Raw genomic sequence first — 17587 nt, 5'->3', positions numbered from 1 at the left:
GTGCAGGAGGAAAGCAGTGAGGATGATTGTTAGGAAATCCATTTAGGCAGAACTAGTTTGCTTCTTCCCCATTGACTAATGTCCCCTATCCCCCTGCTGCTACATTTTAGCCGCCTGTCCGCTGAGCTCCTTTATCCCTGTGCACCCTGCTGCCACGTCAAACTTCTAAGAGCGGCAGACAACAAGAAATTTATGGATGGACTGGGACATCATTAGCTGATCCAGAAACAAGTAGTAAGTTGGTGTTGATTGCGTTAGTGGCAATGCCACAGAGAGAGGGGGAGAGAGAGGGGAGCCTTGGTCACAGCAGATATTAACTCATGAGACTGAAGAAGCTATGTTGTCTTCATCGCACAAATTCCATCACACATATTCCAACAAGAAAGAGGTCGATAGAAACGTATAGGTTCAAGGCCTCTACTCCGGCTTCTACTGTTCCATCACGACAGCTGAGGCAAGAATGATGACACGTCAGAGGTCAGGGAATGTAAAGGAGAGAGAGCAGAATGGAACATGAGAGAAACATGATGGAAGGATTGCGGGATGGAAAAGGATATGACTGGCATGCAGACATAAAAAGTGAAACCTGAGTACTGTATAAGAGACCAAGTGGGTGGTTGAAACTAGGAGACAAAAGCGATAGTTTAATGAACAAGCCACATAGTCTCTCTTTCTGTAAAAGTGATCACACAATCTCACAGGGTTGGACCAAGTAACGTTCCTGTAACACAAGTTTGAGTTGACTGCTCTCACATTTACGCCACAGTAAAACATATGGATTCAGAGTGGACGGGTCACTCATGTCTACCACAAGCTTGACGTTTAGCACATCATTTACATATTTAGCTCTGATTGGGCTGTTTTATTTCTCACACTGCCACTCTACAAGCACACAGGTGAAGTAGTTAATTTCCTGAAGCGCTCTGTTCCCGTGCGATGTTTTTCTTTTTGAAGCCCTAGCAGCTCGTTAAAGTCATATTGTTGTAAGTTCAGAAACTGAAATGTTTTAACATACTTGACAGGAGTAGAAAACAAATATGTTCCTGAGTTTCTAGATGAATCTAAATGAATGCGTTTGGCTGTCATCAGGTTGTCTCTCCCTTGCGTCAACGGATTTTTTGAATAAAATTAGAACTTTCTGAATGATTCAGCTTCATGCTGCTGGGCACCTTTTCAGTGCATTCGTTCTCAATAAATTGCATCCTGTCATGTTTCTAGTGTTTGAGTCCATATGTTTGCAATGGGGGGGGGGCGTGTAGTAACATGAATCAGCAGAAATAAAACCAGAGGGAGATCTTAAAAGCACACCTAATGGACTGCTGCAATGCTATGGATCTCATCATTTCTTATGCCCAGTACAATGATTTAAAAACAAATATTTTTACATTTTTTAAGTTTGTTAGTTAGCTTTATTAGTTCCTAACCCTTTTAAAACACCAAGGTCACACAACCACACAAACTAACCGATCAACAAAGTGGTAGACCAGGAGCTCCTCTGTTTTGCTAGGTTAAATTCCGATTTTGTCTATGGAGTCTGTTAGGTTTGAAGAGAGCAAAGATAACAGCTTTAGTTCCCTGTCTGACAGCAAAGTAAAGCAGTGAATATTCTAAATATACCTGCTGTGTAGTCTACTGTAGGTAATACACTGACTATGAATAGGTAGCATTTTACAACCCCACTCCAAAACATCCAAACTATCCCTTTAAGGTAGTTGTGTTCTATAATCTATCAGATAAATGATGACAGTGATGAGGAAATGTATCAGGGGTCTATAAGGTTGGTTAGACTAGTGAGAATTATGTAATGAGTGTCCCTTGTGCTCACAACTTTCAATTATGCAAACACGAAGATACACACTCATTCAACTGCAAAGCACGTTTTGCCCCCCCCTCCCCCGTCTTCCCTGGCAATGTTTAAAAAATATTTGCGTCCAAACGGATTCATTAGTAAATGACTCAACACGATTCTTCATATTCCAGGCTTATAGGTGGCGCTTTTTCTACTACAGAACTTCACCAACAAACGGAGAAGAAGAGGAGGAGCATGCGCATAAAGCGCGCTGTATACAAACAGATAGTATATTTTGCCCTAGTAACCCTAATAGGCTCAATATCTTCTCCAGCAGGTTTTAAAAACAGGCGGTGCATTTACAGATTTACATGTGTGTTTACACCACAAAGCGTGTGGATGGCCTCTCAATCAAGCTACACACACAATTTTTCTTTTTTTGAGAAAGTGTCAAACCTTTGAAATATTATCGATTAAAAATCAACAAGCTACACACAAAACTAAAAGAAACTTGAACAGGTGACAAATGTTGAAAAATGCAACTAAAACATTGAAAAAACGAGAAAGACCCTTTTAAAATGAACAAAAACTTCAAATAAGAGCCTAGTGATGATTATGTGGTGATGTTTTTTGGGGGGGATTATGGGGTGATGTTATTTTCTCCCCATGTAAAGTAATTTTTCTCGGTGAAGTCATGTTTGAGTAGAGCCGGAACGTTCACATACAAGATATCTACGTTTGGATGCCAAGTAGCCAGTACGTTTGCAGATAGATGAAGCCAGCAATGCTACAGATACCGTGCTTGCAAAGTGACTAGAGATGGCAAACAGGAGAGAGGACGAGAACAGAAAGAAAGAGGCAGCATATGCTAATGAAAGCATGTGCAGGGAGTGTCGAGAGCCGCGGCACTGCTACCCTGAGAGTACACAGCGGATCTGTGGAAAGGTCATTGGAGCGGATTGGGGACGAGGGGGCCTCCCAGGCAGGGTAGACTTTCTCTCTCGGTTTCACTCTCTCTTACTTCCCTTCTCTGTCTCTCGTCCACTCAGGCTGCTTCAATGCGGAGGTGCTGGTGAGCTGATAATCGGGGCGGTAAAGCCGTCTCATTCCCTCGTCTCAGTCTCTAATGAAGTCCCCACTATTAAAGCTCTATAATTCTTCTATTCCACAGTTCCACCCCCACATCTCTCCTTTTCCTTCCTTCCTTCCTTGCTCCCTTTTCTCTTTCTTCTTCTCCTTCTGTATGCCTCTCTGCCCTCAATGCACCATCCTGTCCCCCAAACGCCACCACCTTAGCCCTCCAGCCCTCCAATCATAATTGAATAACTCTGGGTAAATGAGGAGAAAGTCTCCTGAATGGGAGCAGAACGGTCACACTCGGACTTCAGTGCATCAATCAGGCGGTCTGATTGGAAAGGGAGAGAGAGGAGGGGGGAGGGGTTGAGAAAGGGTAGGTGGTTAGTATGGCGGCTACATGTCACCTTGCCAATAACTCCCTACCTTTTTTTACATTCAAATGAGAGCAAAGACAATGGGTTTTTATAGAAAATGAGAATAAGGTGGTTATGAGATAGCTCTCAAGGCATGCGTCGGGCCTACTCAAATGTTTCATTACTTCCAGCTTCTTCTTTTTTTTTTTTATGAGAAAATAAAAATGGGGTGAAGCACAAATCATGTGGGTGTGTGTGTGTATGTGTGTTTGTGCATCTTTGTTTAGTTCAAACAGATTTCTGGAAACAGAATATTCTGTGAATATTCTGTTTAATATCGGGCAAGCTGCAGATAAAATATTAATCTGTTGTTGCAACGCAGGGGAGTGAGGGTGGCGATGGACCCCTGTCAGTCTGACACTTTATTTGCTGTTTGCAGGTACCAGAAGCTGTGGAAGAGCTATGTGAAACTACGCCACCTGCTGGCCAACAGCCCTAAGGTCAAGCAGATTGACAAGCAGAAGCTGACACAGAGAGAGGTAAGTTGAAAGAAAAACAAACACACTTTGATAATTGTTTTCTTTTGTCACACTCTATCACTATTTTAACATTGTCAGTTGGCTTGCACTTGTCACGCGATTGTGGTGCAGTGTGCTTTCAATTTAAATATTTTGGGAGCTCATTTTCAGGCAGATATCAAAGGTTCTGCTGAAACACTGAAGCGTTTTCACTTTCTGCAGAAATAAGAGCATAAAACTATTATTCCTGCTGTGCGCACTGATTCAAATGCTGCTTATCTGGAACACGCCGCTGGTAGTATAAGTTATTGCCTGAAAGTAACAAGGATGCGGTTGTCACCAAACAAAAGTGAAACAGCCAAAACAGAAAAAGGCAACCTTGTTTTCCTGCTTTGCTTTCAAACATTTAATGATATGCCACAACAGATGCATTTGAAAATATTGCATCCACAGCTTTGCCTTGTACATTAGTACCATGTCCATAAGACTATATACATGTAATTTGATGTTAGAAATAGTTTTTTTTTTTCAAATGTTTAGTAATTGGTTTCACTGAACTGTACCTTTGACTAAACAGTCAAGCCGTTACGTGTATGAGCAACTCGTGATTATTCACGAAACGTTCACACTCTTAAGACTCGAGAGAAAATAGAAGAATTTTATTTTTGCATTTGCATGATTTTGGAATTGCATGATGACAGATTGCACCATCAACTATATAACAGTGACTATTTTTAATTTACTGTCCTTGTGCTTCAGGCCTTTTCCTCCAGGATTTTTAGCTGAGAAATATCATAATTTTTTTTTCTTTCTCACCTTTTGTCTTTACTTCAGGCATGCATACTTTGCCATTAGTTGGTGTGGGAGGACGGCGAGTCTTTTTTACTCAATTTAATATTGCATAATTTAGATGAATTTACAGCTCCAAATAAAACTGCTGTAATTGCTCTCCTGAGTTGAGCGTTAAGGTCAAACCACCAACAGCGATTGAGAATGATAAAAGGTTTCGATTTAGTGAAGTAATGACCATGGTAGCCACAGGGAATCGCAGCGTACAGGTGCTGTGTGTGGCCTGAAAAGTGCTTTGTCCCGCCATATCTCTCATGTAGGGACTGCTGCAGTGTCTCTACAGTAGATACAGCTCTTTTGTTATTTTTTTATTTTTTAACTATCTAAGGCTTTGAGTGTCTCTCTTCCTTCGGTCTGTTTGATACACTCTGAACCAATAATGAGTAAGAACTCAGAGCTCAATTAGCTTGTTTCCCAGGTAGCTCAGCGAAGCTCTTCAGCTAACAGGCCTTGACAATCCTACTGTCAACCTGCACTGAAGCAATTAGTGAACCCAAACACATGCACACTCACACACTGGGTCCGTCAGGCTCCACCACAAGCATTAGCCATGTCAGGTGTCTCTTCACTGCAGTGGCAGTGAGGCATCTCTACTTATGTAATGCCCCAGGGAACACTCAAGCTTCCTGTGTAAATGGTTTTTCAGTGAAAGACTAAACGTATTGTCTACCATTAAGAGTCACCCTGTCAGGTGCTCCTAGCAATGTTGTGCTGCTCCAGCTGGCTCTTTGATACCTTTGTGCTCAGTCTGGAGTCCACAGAGCTCCATGGAGACCAAAGGTGTGCGTCTTGGCTCGGCCTGGCCTTCACACCAGGGAGTACGCCTTTTTGCATCCACTTCCAAATCTCAAGCTTAGAGCATGTAGGGTTTTGTGTGTGGGTGTCTGGGTGTGGGTGGTGTGGCATTAAGAGACATGCAGTCTGTTCGTATGTGTTGCCTGAATGGAAAGCCAAACACATGACTGGGCCTCAAACACACAGACCGATAATGTCTCCAAAAACACTTCCAACTCTTTTTCCGATGATTTTGCATTCAAAATATAACAATTTAATTGTTTTTTGCAGAACCGTCTTTAAAAATGTACCAATGTTATAAAACAGTTTTGTGACTGTATTTAAAATGAATTCTACTTTACTATCTCCTATCTCTAATTTTAATAAGTATTCAGCCCTGAGTTGGTGCTTTGGCAGTGAATTCAGCTTTGAGTCTTTATCAGCTCGGCATATGTGGATTTGGGGATTTTCTCTGATTCTTCCTTGCAGATTTGGCCAAGCTCACTCAGAGCTGTATGAGGAGCATCTTTGAAAAGCTATCTTCAACTCATTCCACAGATCTTTCCATTGGTCTCAAGTCTTTGCTTCTGCTGGGGCACACAAGGACTGAACACTATTTTTCTCAGTAGATTCCAAAGTTGATTGGGATGTGTTCATAAGGATAATTCTCCCGCTGCAACATATCCAAGGCCCAATCTGGAAATTTTAGCACTTGGATTTAGTTAGTTTGTCCTTTAATTAACAGAAATATTCTACAGTCACAGTTTCAAAGTAAAATGAAGGTGAGACTATTAATAATACAATTAATAATTTGTATGTAATTTTTTACATTACTACACTACTACATTAGATATTCATTTTGTCAAAAGCAATTTATGATAAGTGCATTTAACCTCCATAGGAACAGGTAGATGTTATAAAAAAGAATAAAAAATCTTCATCCCAATCCCAATCATCTTCCCCAAACAAACATCATTATGGCCTAAGCGCAGTCCAAGAGGAAAGGTCAAGAAGGTTTCCAAAAACATTAAGATATTAAGATTTGTCCTCTAGCAACTATGAATACCCTCTGCATATTTTATTGACATCTGGTCAGCTCAATCTCATCAGTCTAACAATAGAACAAGCTAAAGTCTCCTAAATGAATCTGCAGAAGTAACAGCAAGCAAAGGAAGCACACGTGCAACAGATGTGCTCTTGCCTTCCCCAGGCAGTGAATTTCAGACATTGTCTTTGGTGTTTGACCTCGACTTGATGTGAAACACCAAACACTGTTCTCAGCAGAAGGATGCGATGACCGGCAGAAAGTTAGTCGGTGTGCCTCCCCTTTCCAGGTCAATTATTTACTTTTAGTACTTCTGTCCATTCCGCGACCTTGTAAAAAGCCTTGTGTAAACAAATTATTTACATATCATTCACACTGCGCTGTGATTACTGCTTTCCATATACAGTGGCTGGTTGTCCACGGAAAGATTTGTTGTGTGTGTGGTTCCGCATGCATGTGCTGCGCGTGGGTGAGCGTGTTCACTTTGATGCACAGTTCAAAGTAGGATGGCATTATTTATTCATGCCTTTGTTGTTCTTATTTCCTCCGCAAGTCCCAAAAAAATTCCTGGCGTTCCATTTTAGGCAGATCACGGCAAACTCAGACTGGAGTCGATGACTCTCAGTTGAATGAAACAAATGCGTGCACACACACATTAGGAGGTGCAGTCTGTCAATACATCTTCCATCTCGGTTGTTATTTGTAGGACCCTCTTGTCTCAGACTCCCCCCTTCCTCCATCGAATTTTCAGTTATTTGCTGTAGGGCTGACATGATGCTATGTGTGTGTGTGTGTGTGTGTGTGTGTGTGTGTGTGTGTGTGTGTGTGTTTGTCTGTAATGATTCCTGCTGCTACTGCTGCTGATGGAGGTGCCTCTAGTTTCTTGCGTGATGGTCCTAATGGGCAGGCAGGTGCCTTGCCTCCCGGTGACTGGTACAGATGCCTCCGTATCAGCTTTCCTACACCTAGTACCACCACTGCCCACAGCCATGCTGACCCATTGCAGTGCCTCAATTAGCCGGGATCAGCAGAACTGTCACTGCTCCTGTTGATCCTGTCCACTGCTGTACTTTATGTCATGCTATGGTGGTTTCAGTTTATTGCATGTGCCAGCCTATGTGTTGGGGGAGCTGGAGTGCAAGAAGGAGGGGGTGAGGGCAGGGTAGGGTTTTCAGGATGGGTGCTGTCCCTGAAGGCAGTGCTCCAGCAGATCAATAATTGACTGGCTGATTGTTTGGCAGGAAGCTCTTCAGAAGATCCGTCAGAAGAACACTATGCGCCGTGAGGTGACAGTGGAGCTCAGCAGTCAGGGCTTTTGGAAGACCGGCATCCGATCCGACGTCTGTCAGGTAACACTCGTCAACTCTTTGTGTGCACAAACACTACACACTCATACATGCTGCAGTACATACCCATGGATCTAACACATGAAAGCATATGTACATAGAGGTACATGCACTCACTTACTCCAAGACACACACATGTACGTAACATTTACATAATCTTTACATTATATAAATCTTAACAGTTAACAAAACAAACCGTGCCAACCTGCACTACCAAACATAACAAACCAGCCTATCATTGACAAGAAGCACCTTTTAAAGCGTGAACATGTTCTAACACAGATGTGCCCAAAATCTTTAATGTGAAGGGCCAAAATGTATCTGGAAAAAAAAAACAAATGTTGATGTTGAATACCATAATTCTTGCCATACTCCGTAGAAAAAACAGATGTCGGTAATTAAAATTGGAAGTTTACCAGCACTGTGCTTTACATTGCTGTTAAACTCAGATTATGTACTTTTTAACTGCACAAAATGTACATTTCGTTGTCATTACTTTTAAAATAAGAGGAAAATAAGCATGAGCATGTCAAATCCATGGCGGGCCAAAACAAAGCGAGCACGTGCCAAACTTGGCGTATATCAATAAAAACAGATGCTGAGGGAAGAACACAAACAATAATAATTTAAGTAAGAAACTTGAAATACTTTATGATCAACAGAATTAGAAACAATTTTAATATATATACTGTATAGATATACAGTTTACATACCCATGCTAAGGTTGTCTATAAATAGGAATACAAAGAAAAGAAATTGATGGAAATCGATCTTATTTCCTTAATTCCTTAAGTAAATGACGAAAAATCAAACCTTTAAGGATACCGGTTTTCTTTGTGAATGAATAATGTATTGTAAATAAATAAATGTGTATACAGAAGTAAACACACCCCTATGTTAAATTCTCAATGAGGTATGCAGATTTTTATTTTTAAGGGTAACTTTCCAATGCAAATCAAACCAGCTATAAGGCTAACGGAAATAAAAACATGCCAGTCTCTAGGTGTGTTGAAGGGTATGTCAAGATGTGGGGCTATTTTTATACTCACAGCACTGCTTTAAATAATTAAAGGTCAATCAAGCTCTTTGGTTAGACTGTTCCATAGGTTGGGTTTAACACCAATTTGTACTTTGCTGTGACTTTTAAAACTGAATCGGAGATCACACACTGGTATCTATAAGGTAAGGGTCTCAGCATTCTAAACAGCAGCCAGACCAGGAGCAGCCTGAGAAGTTATCAATAAAAGATTTAAATCAATAATAAACCGACGACAGCCTGTGCAGGGCAGACACATTCTGAGTTCTATGCTCATATTTAAAAAAAAAATAAAATTCTGCCCACTACTGGTTCTATTTTCCTGGGCAGTCAGAGAATATTACTTTTTTTTTTACCTCCAAAAAAAAGAGGTTTGGATATTCTTGCTAAACTTGTAGTAACTTTAATACACTGCAATGATCCCTTAGATTTTCCCATACATGCATACAGCAGTACTTCCACTCAGACCGACACAGACTAGTGCTCATAGCATAGCCACAGCCAGATACTTGTGATCTTTCCACACGTTGCGTCACTGCTCTATTCAAGTGTCAAAATCTGTGTAAAGAAAGTGGACTCCCACAGAGCCTGAGCAACCTTACCCTTCATTAATGAATGTCTCAGACCTGACATTTTATTTATATACAACTTCACCACCAGTCAGTCTGGCAAGAGCGAGTGTACCCTTATGTCTCTGCATGCACTTATTAGCAACCAAACAAACCAGGATGGAATTTAACCTTCACACGGTCTATATGTTATCTGGATTTTGGGGGAAGTAGGACAATTTATGCAGCTTACAATTCCATGCTTGCATACAATTCAGCATAGGTGGCCCTTATGACACTTGAACCATAACCCTGAATGTATTAGTGCCATGCTGTGCCTACTGAACTATACAGAGCTGCATTTTTCGGGGTAATGTAACGGACTTCTTTTATTTACTGTCTGTTCCGATATTCTCTGCCTGTTACTCAAAAAAATAATTGACATCAGCGTTGCAGATCTTGTTCTCCGAACACATCCCCTATCCATGTCTGCTGCGAGGATAGCCTACAGCTGAGACCCATGCTCACATTTGGAGAGGAATGACAGAAAGTTCTAGCCTCGCAAACCAGACCTTTCTTGCAGCAAGGTCTTGCAAAGAAGGATCCGATCCATAATTGCTGCCCAATTATATTTGCTTCAAGCTGTACTGCTACGACTAATTGGTTCATGAATAATTTCAGTTCGAACTGCAGTGGTACACTTTGCACAACGTGTGACACAGTGAGACATAACGGCAAAACTAGTCCATACTTTCTCATATCTAAAAGCAGGCACTGTATTCAAAATCAACCCCCTCGTTACTAACGTCACTAGGCTAGACCGAGATTGTTTCACTTGAAATGCTCTGTCAAGGACCAGGCTACCCACATGTATTCATCAATGTTATATTTGAATTTGTGTTTTTTGATTCTCTGCATTTCCCTGCTCTGTCTTCCTGCCTTTTTTGTGTCCCTGGTCACATCCATGTGAAGGCTATCAGTCGATTTTTCATTTCAGGGAAAGGCTGCTTGTTTTTCCTTCAACATCAGAGATAACAACTGTGGGTGGGTCTTTATTTACAGCCACAGTGTGGTGCATTTATTTATCATCACTTACTTTAATCAGCTCACATATGTACCACAAAATCCAGGCAGAGCACGAGGGAATACACCTCTACATCTGAATTGTAGGTAAGTAGGTAGGAAGTTAGATCATATCGCTACTGCAAATTTGATTTGCTTTAATACTTTTGGCATTGCTGAATATGTTGGCTAATAAAATCTCTTCAAATAAGTTGTAGTGAGTAAGTCTTAAGCCTCACAATGCCATCTCTATTGCACAAGATAACAGTGTACATCAGTGTTAATGTTTATTTTTGTATTCCGTACGAAACAAATTGTTGGAATAGAAGGGAAAATTTCATTACATTCCAGTGAATTAAATTCTAATATAGTGAATTAAAGCGCAATTTAAAATTCATGCTTGTAATATTTGAGCCAGGGGAAAAGAAATTTCAGGCTGCCGGTCCGGTTGGACGGTGTCCAAACGGCTTAAACGTCATCCGTGACAGTAAATTAGATATTCCCCACCTTTTAATTACCAGAGAATCAACTTTAACAGCCACCCACTTCGCTTCTCTCCACACACACATGCTCAGTCACTCCGGCAGTCATCAGAACAGGTCAGGAGCTGTAGACACGAGCAGGGCCCGGCTTTGTTAATTGGCTGCTTAACAAGGCCTGGGGAGTGTGACATCACGGCCCCTGTGATGGCCCCAGGGCTACGTAGCAGCACTGCTTGTAGCTGCCGGGCCTCTGGCTCACCCTCCCCAGTAGCATTAATTAAAACATGCATGGCTCCCTCCTCTCTCATGTGGTGGCACAGGGTTAATGTGTGTACACCAGCCTTTGCTACAGTTTCTCAGCCACTTGATAAGCCTCCCCTAATGACTCTGTAGATTGGCTCTCTGACTGTTGGACTAATTTGCTGACCACTGCTTATTGTTCTTTTGCTGTTCATTCTCCTGTTCTCACTTCACTCACAACTCTTTTCCTTCGCTTTGTTGTACTCAAAACTTTTTTTTCCTTTCAATATATGAGGGTCAGAGGGGGCTGTCTGTGTTTGTCCGAATGTAAGTGTGTCAACGATACAAAATGGTCTTCGATTTGACTGTCCTGTCCAAATGTGAATTCCCCTCCTTTCTGTCATTCCCTCTCACAGTGCAGCGATTGGCTTTTTGATTATTTCATCTCTCTGTTGCAGTGCACCACTTAATAAATAATGACTGGATGATTGATTTCTCCCTGCCTGTTCCCTCTATCAACTTTCCCCCTTTCTTTCTTGCAATCTCTTCATCTGGCAAAACACGCTCCCCTTACTCTTCTTTCATACAAGACATGATCCTTATTCTCTACCTCTTCCTGTTTCTTCCCGTTTCCAATTTTGTCTTGCCCTTTTTGCCTATTCTCTCTGTCCTCCACAGCACGCCATGATGCTGCCTGTCCTCACCCATCACATCCGGTACCACCAGTGTCTGATGCACCTGGATGCGCTCATTGGCTACGTCTTCAAGGAGCGCTGCCTCCTTCAGGTAATGCACAGCCATGACAGCTCTAAACTTACAAAGTGATGTGACTCTTTCCCCCAAACCAAGCTGCATTATTTAAAGGCTGGCATAGTTGATAAACTAACAGGATACATATGGGTAGGCAAATCCCTGCAGTTCTTTCAGGCACAGTGTATAGACCGATAAAAAAAGTAAATCTTTTGTGCAGAAGCGTCTTGTGCGCTGAGATCCAGGGAGGAAGCATTTGCCTCATTACTCTGCCCATTCCACCTCTACAGGGATAGTTCAAGTGGAAACAGGGGCTCAGGAGTCAGCTAAGGTAACCCACACACCGGCCTGAGTCATATCTCTGCAACAAGCAGCACAGGTCTGCTGTGAGTTGCAGTGACAGTAGTCAGGACAACAGCAGCCTCCTCCGTAATGCCAGCTCTCCCCTGTCAGGTCCGCAGCCTCGAGCTGTGTGCTCTTGGAGTAAGCCCCACGGCTGCCTCCAGCAATATTGAAGAGCTGTCATAACCTGATACATAAGAAATCAATGTGTTGTAGCCCATACATAGTTAAAAAGGGAAAGGATGCATTAAGTTTCGCTCAAGGGTATGTGTGTGTGTGCGTGTGTGTGTGTGTGTGTGTGTTTGTGCCTGCGTGTTGCACCTATCAAGTAACAATTGGCCTGTTTGTAGTATATAATGACGACCTGTCATTACGAGTGCTAAAAAAGGAAACATTGACCTACTGTGAGGCCAGCCGGTGGCCAACAAGCTGCAGCACTTTCATTGAGGAGACGCCCATTTGATCTTGACGTCTGTCTCTTGGGGAAAAGTTAATGGATTTGTCCCTAACCCTCATTTCCTTCATATTCCAAATGAGACAAACAAAAGAAAAACAATCGCTTTAATCATGACAGCTCACATACAGGCCTCTGCACTGTGTGTTGCCTGTTTGACTTTATCCCAACTCTGTCCACTGAAGTGTTGATACCATGACAATACTGTTTGTGTGTGTGTGTGTGTGTGTGTGTGTGTATGTATAAAGCAGTGGCTGTCAACACTTCAACACTACTGGGACTAAAATGGCCCAAGTTGGGAGCCATCATTGCTGAGCTTACAGCACCTTCCTCATCTACTGCACACACACAGATCAGCAGCTAATGTCCCACAGCACACACACTTTTTGTCCAGAAAGGTTTGGGCAGAACAGTTGCAGTAGTGCCATGGTGCTTGTTCAAACAGTCCTTTCTGAGTCAAAACTGATTTCAGACCTGTCATCACTTCCCATGAGTCTCCTTTCTAATAGGATGATCACACGTAATGAGTCGAAGGTTTTCCTCCGGCGGTTTATTCATTTCTAACATGAGAGAATCCGGTAGCACTCTGTGTGTGCATTATAAATGAATTGTGCTTTGATTTGTTTGTGTGCTCTGAATTAATTTAGGTTTAGCTGTATATAATGTATGGGTGAAGGATTTTCAAACCACGGACAGTATGGGTGTCTAAAGAATACTCCAGTGAAAAAGTCTTTTGAATGTATATAAGGAATGGCTTTTTAAAAGTAGAATTATTACTTTGTTTAGCCACAGAGAGTCAGTGTTGTAAATGTTGTAAACAGTGTTTTATGTTTAAGCAATGGTTTGAGTGGTTTTTAAGAAGGTTTTGTTGATTTGTTTTGCCAGTAGTGCAGTGCCCCTTCAAAAAGAACATGTTCGGAACGGGCCCGTTGCTTGGCCTCTTGTAATGCCGCTTGAGAATTTCTCGAGAACTCCTCATCCAAACAACTTTACACTAGACATAGCGCTTCCTTAAGTCCGAAGAAATGCACCTGCCCGGACACAGTTGTGTCCCCTAGCTATGCTAGAATATATGAATCATTTTCTAACAGATGGCTATTTGAGACAAGGCTATTTCCAGGTGCATCAGTTACATCGCTGATGCTTGACATGTTTAAGTTTGTAACAATGTCACATCTCCGGTCTCTCTTTCTTCATCGGTTCTTGAATGTACTGTAGCGCGCCAGGATGCCAATCGGTGGTGTAAGAGTTAATAGGGGTCCCTTTTCAAATCACTACACAGTTTGCAGACTGATCTCATGGAATGGCGTATGTATGACACACGAATTGGTATGCCAATATCTGTGTGATATCAAGACACCCCGTTTTTTTAACCCGGTTTGGACTCCATTAATTTACGCTGTAGCGAGTAGTATGCTTTTCCAACTCAAACATTAGGTATAATTTCCTATAAATGAGGTTTATTAACCATAGATTTGAAAAAATAACTGTAAAACTAAAGTTAATAAGTTAGTGTTACGTAGTGTTGGAAACGTCCAAAAAGTGACTAACGTTGGAAAAAACGTTAAAAGTGTTGACAAAAGGGGGAAAAAAAGAAAAAGTTAAAAACGTAGATAAAAAGTGTTGATTTTCAATTTTGACGTGATGACAACACAAGGGTTAAGGGCATTTTTAGGCCTTTATTTCCACAGGGCAGATGAAGACATGAAAGGGGAGAGAGAGGCGGAATGACATGCAGCAAAGGGCCGCAGGTCGGAGTCGAGGACTAAACCTCGGTATATGTGCGCCTGCTCTACCAGGAGAGCCAGCACGGCCACCACTGGAACCTTTTTTAACTCCTATAAATCCAAGTCAGTGCCCTCTATATAGTAGCACATGGTGCCTGACCAGGCTCAGGCTGCAAAGAAGTAGCTTGACGCTGCCATCATGTACGCCCACAGTCCACTCTGAGGGAAAAGGAGTGTGGGATGTAGAGTGGTACCCAACTAGATAGACTATATTCGGCCTCATCTTTCATGCACCATACTAGTTCTAGAAAACAAGTCTTGAATAGGGCTTGTGCTCTCCTTTGGAGGACTTAGGTTGTACAGGATTACTTAAGGCTGTTTTATACTTCTGCTTAAAATCTATTTCTTGCCAAAAAATAAAACCGAAAGCCGGCAACAATGCACCTTACAATGTATAAAATTAAAGTAATAGTCAAACACAGCACTAAAGTAAATTTTTGACATTTTGAACACAAAGGCCAGTCCTTATGAGACATAGTTTAGGTTATACTTAGTAGGCCTGCACATTTCAGGGAAAAATATGAATCACTTATATTTTAGCTTAGAAATGATATCACAGTTCTCTGCCAAAAAAAATTTGACAAAACAAAACATATTGGCAGTACCAAACCAAGGTTATTATAGTTTTGCATTTTTCATTCATTTTTATTTTGTTTAGACTTTTTTTTTTATTCAGTTTAGTTTTAGTTTTTAAATTGTATTTCCTAGTTTAGTTTTTTTTTTTCTGACAATGCTTAGTTTTAGTTTAGTCATTTTTGTAGTCGAAAAGGTCAGAAAAAGTACTGTGTAATAATAACTCAACAAAAACATCATACAATTTTATAAATATGTATTCACAATGTATTCAACAATAACACCAGTACGTACAATGTACATGATGATTAGCACAAATATGTAAACAGTCAATACAAGACGCTGCAGTAAGTGCAGAATGCATTTGTGTTCCTAAACAACCAACAGATTAAAGAAGACGGACATCAACAGGTGTTTTGAACTTTGGTTCTAATAAGTAGTGAGCTTTCTGAAGTCAATCGACTCACACAGTTGTGTAGACATACGTCGCAGTATTAATCCACATATTAACCCACATTCCCTCCTGCTTTTGGTGTTCCTGCGTATTTACTAACCAGCTATTGGGTCGCCAGTGAAAGCAGCATGTAGTGTTCTCTCGTTTGTCCGTAATTCTGCTTGCACGTCGTATCCATACATCCATGCCTGTAACGTTACTGGGTTTAGCTTCTGTATCGGCAAAAGAAGGCTTGGCGTTCTCCTTTATCTTGTTAAGGTCAACTAGGTTAGCCTCCTTGTGTTTGTTTCTCAAATGTTAGCTACTTTTAAATTCGTGGGATGTTTCCCTGTAATAAACTGTCAACATATTTTACCACCTTACACTGCAAAGTACCTGCTTTTATCTGACACATTCATAATCAAATAGGACTCTGCCGCTTTCTTCCGACTTTTGGTTAGAAAGTCTTTTGGTTACTTAGAGAAGAGTACTACAGAGGAATGGGACTTTGGCCGCTGTTCTTGGTTTGGGACAGTTGAGTTCGCATTTCAGGAAGGGAATTTTCTTTCAAGCTGTGATGGGTAATAAGCTGTACTCCTATTAAAGGAATGAGAATTTATTTTCCTTTTATCACATTTTTTCTTAGAAGAGATGAAAGCATCAGATCGTCTGGGGAACAGAGTTTGGTGGGTCTGTACAGAATCAACGCTTGTTTCCGGCTCATTCTTTGTAATGTTTTAATGAACGCATATCTGTGAATCAGAACTGCAAAGCGAACATATGTCCTAAATGTTTATTATCACTGTACTATATTTAATCAGCAAAGCCATGAGAACATCATTTGATTCTCTGAGCAGCAACATACCTGCTATTTCAGTGCAGAATGGCATTGTGCTCGTGGCATGAGGTGACTGAAAAAACCCAGCCTGAGAGTGGGAGCATCACCTCCCCCCCCCCCCCCCCCCCCCCCCCCCCCCCCCCCCCCCCCCCCCCCCCCCCCCCCCCATCCCCCACCTGGCAGTGGAGCAATGACCCTTTGAAGCTCCTCTTCTGAAATCCTCCCCGTTAAACATTTAACATGTACAACTTGTGGGGTTGGGATTGGAGAGACATGTGTTCATGGTCGCCACGTGCTTCCGCATTCCCACATCCACCAGACCCTTATAATCCTACCCCCCGTTGCTTCATCCCCATTCTTCACTTGTGACCCATGCTGACAGAATGAGAGGCATCACAGAGGATCTCAATAATTTAACTGTACAAGTCCTCGGCCCCGGCTCTGATATTGCATGCTTTTGTTTGTGTGCCCCCACGGATGCGGCTGTGACTCTGTGTACAAGAATTCCAGAATATTTTATTTGTTTTGTTATTCATGGCAATGCATGCCCAGCCATGGGATTGAGGTGTTCACCTATTTCAAATAGGGCTCGCCTGAGTACAATTTTACAGGCTTTAAAAATGTACATGGATTTGTGTTTATAATATTTGGAAACTCCTTACAGCTAATGACAAATGTTAAATGTTAATGTTGCATGATATAATGCAAGGCATGGCTTACATGGACTAAAATATGTTGTGTGATGAAAAAATGTAAACCATTGCCTCCCTGACAAAGCACACTATAAATCAATCATTTTAGCATGCTAGCCATAGGAGTGGGAATCACCAGACACCTCCCGATATCATACAATATCATCATGATACTTATGCCACAGTACAATATTATTGCGATTTTAAATATATTACAATATTCTGCGATATATTGCAATTTATAAACTTTTTCCAACTTCAAATTTTTCCCACTTTCAAATGATGTCCCCAAAAGGAAACTTAGTCAACATCTGTTTTATCTAAAAGAATCATTTCTCTGTTTGTTCATCTCACTTCAGTTTTTTGCTGCAAAATGGGATTGTCAAGCAGACAAGCTGACAACACATAAATAAAAAAAGATCGATACTTGGTGCCTGTGTATTGATACAGTATTGCCACTGAAAATATCCCAATACTATGCTGTATCGACTTTTTGTTTTCCCCCCACCCCTAGCTAGCAATAAAACTAACTCGCCACTTTGCCAGATTGTGAGAAGAACAAGATGACAAACGTGGCTAAATGCTCGAGAGAAGATGCA

The 17587-nt window shown here is 41.4% G+C and overlaps 1 protein-coding gene across 2 annotated transcripts in view; it reads left to right on the top strand.

Moving 5' to 3' along the window:
- The window catches only part of drosha (drosha ribonuclease III), a 92611-nt gene that overhangs the window by 21130 nt on the left and 53894 nt on the right, over positions 1-17587 (top strand). For both annotated transcript variants that reach the window (XM_034861545.1, XM_034861544.1), the window contains exons 15-17: positions 3659-3758; positions 7647-7754; positions 11798-11905. In XM_034861545.1, the coding sequence (XP_034717436.1) occupies positions 3659-3758; positions 7647-7754; positions 11798-11905 (316 nt within the window). The remainder of the gene's footprint in view (positions 1-3658; positions 3759-7646; positions 7755-11797; positions 11906-17587) is intronic.

The sequence above is a fragment of the Etheostoma cragini genome, chromosome 22 (genome assembly GCF_013103735.1).
Source record: "Etheostoma cragini isolate CJK2018 chromosome 22, CSU_Ecrag_1.0, whole genome shotgun sequence".
NCBI lineage: Eukaryota > Metazoa > Chordata > Actinopteri > Perciformes > Percidae > Etheostoma > Etheostoma cragini.
Note: the sequence above shows the minus strand (reverse complement) of the source record. Positions and strands in the feature narration are given on the sequence as shown.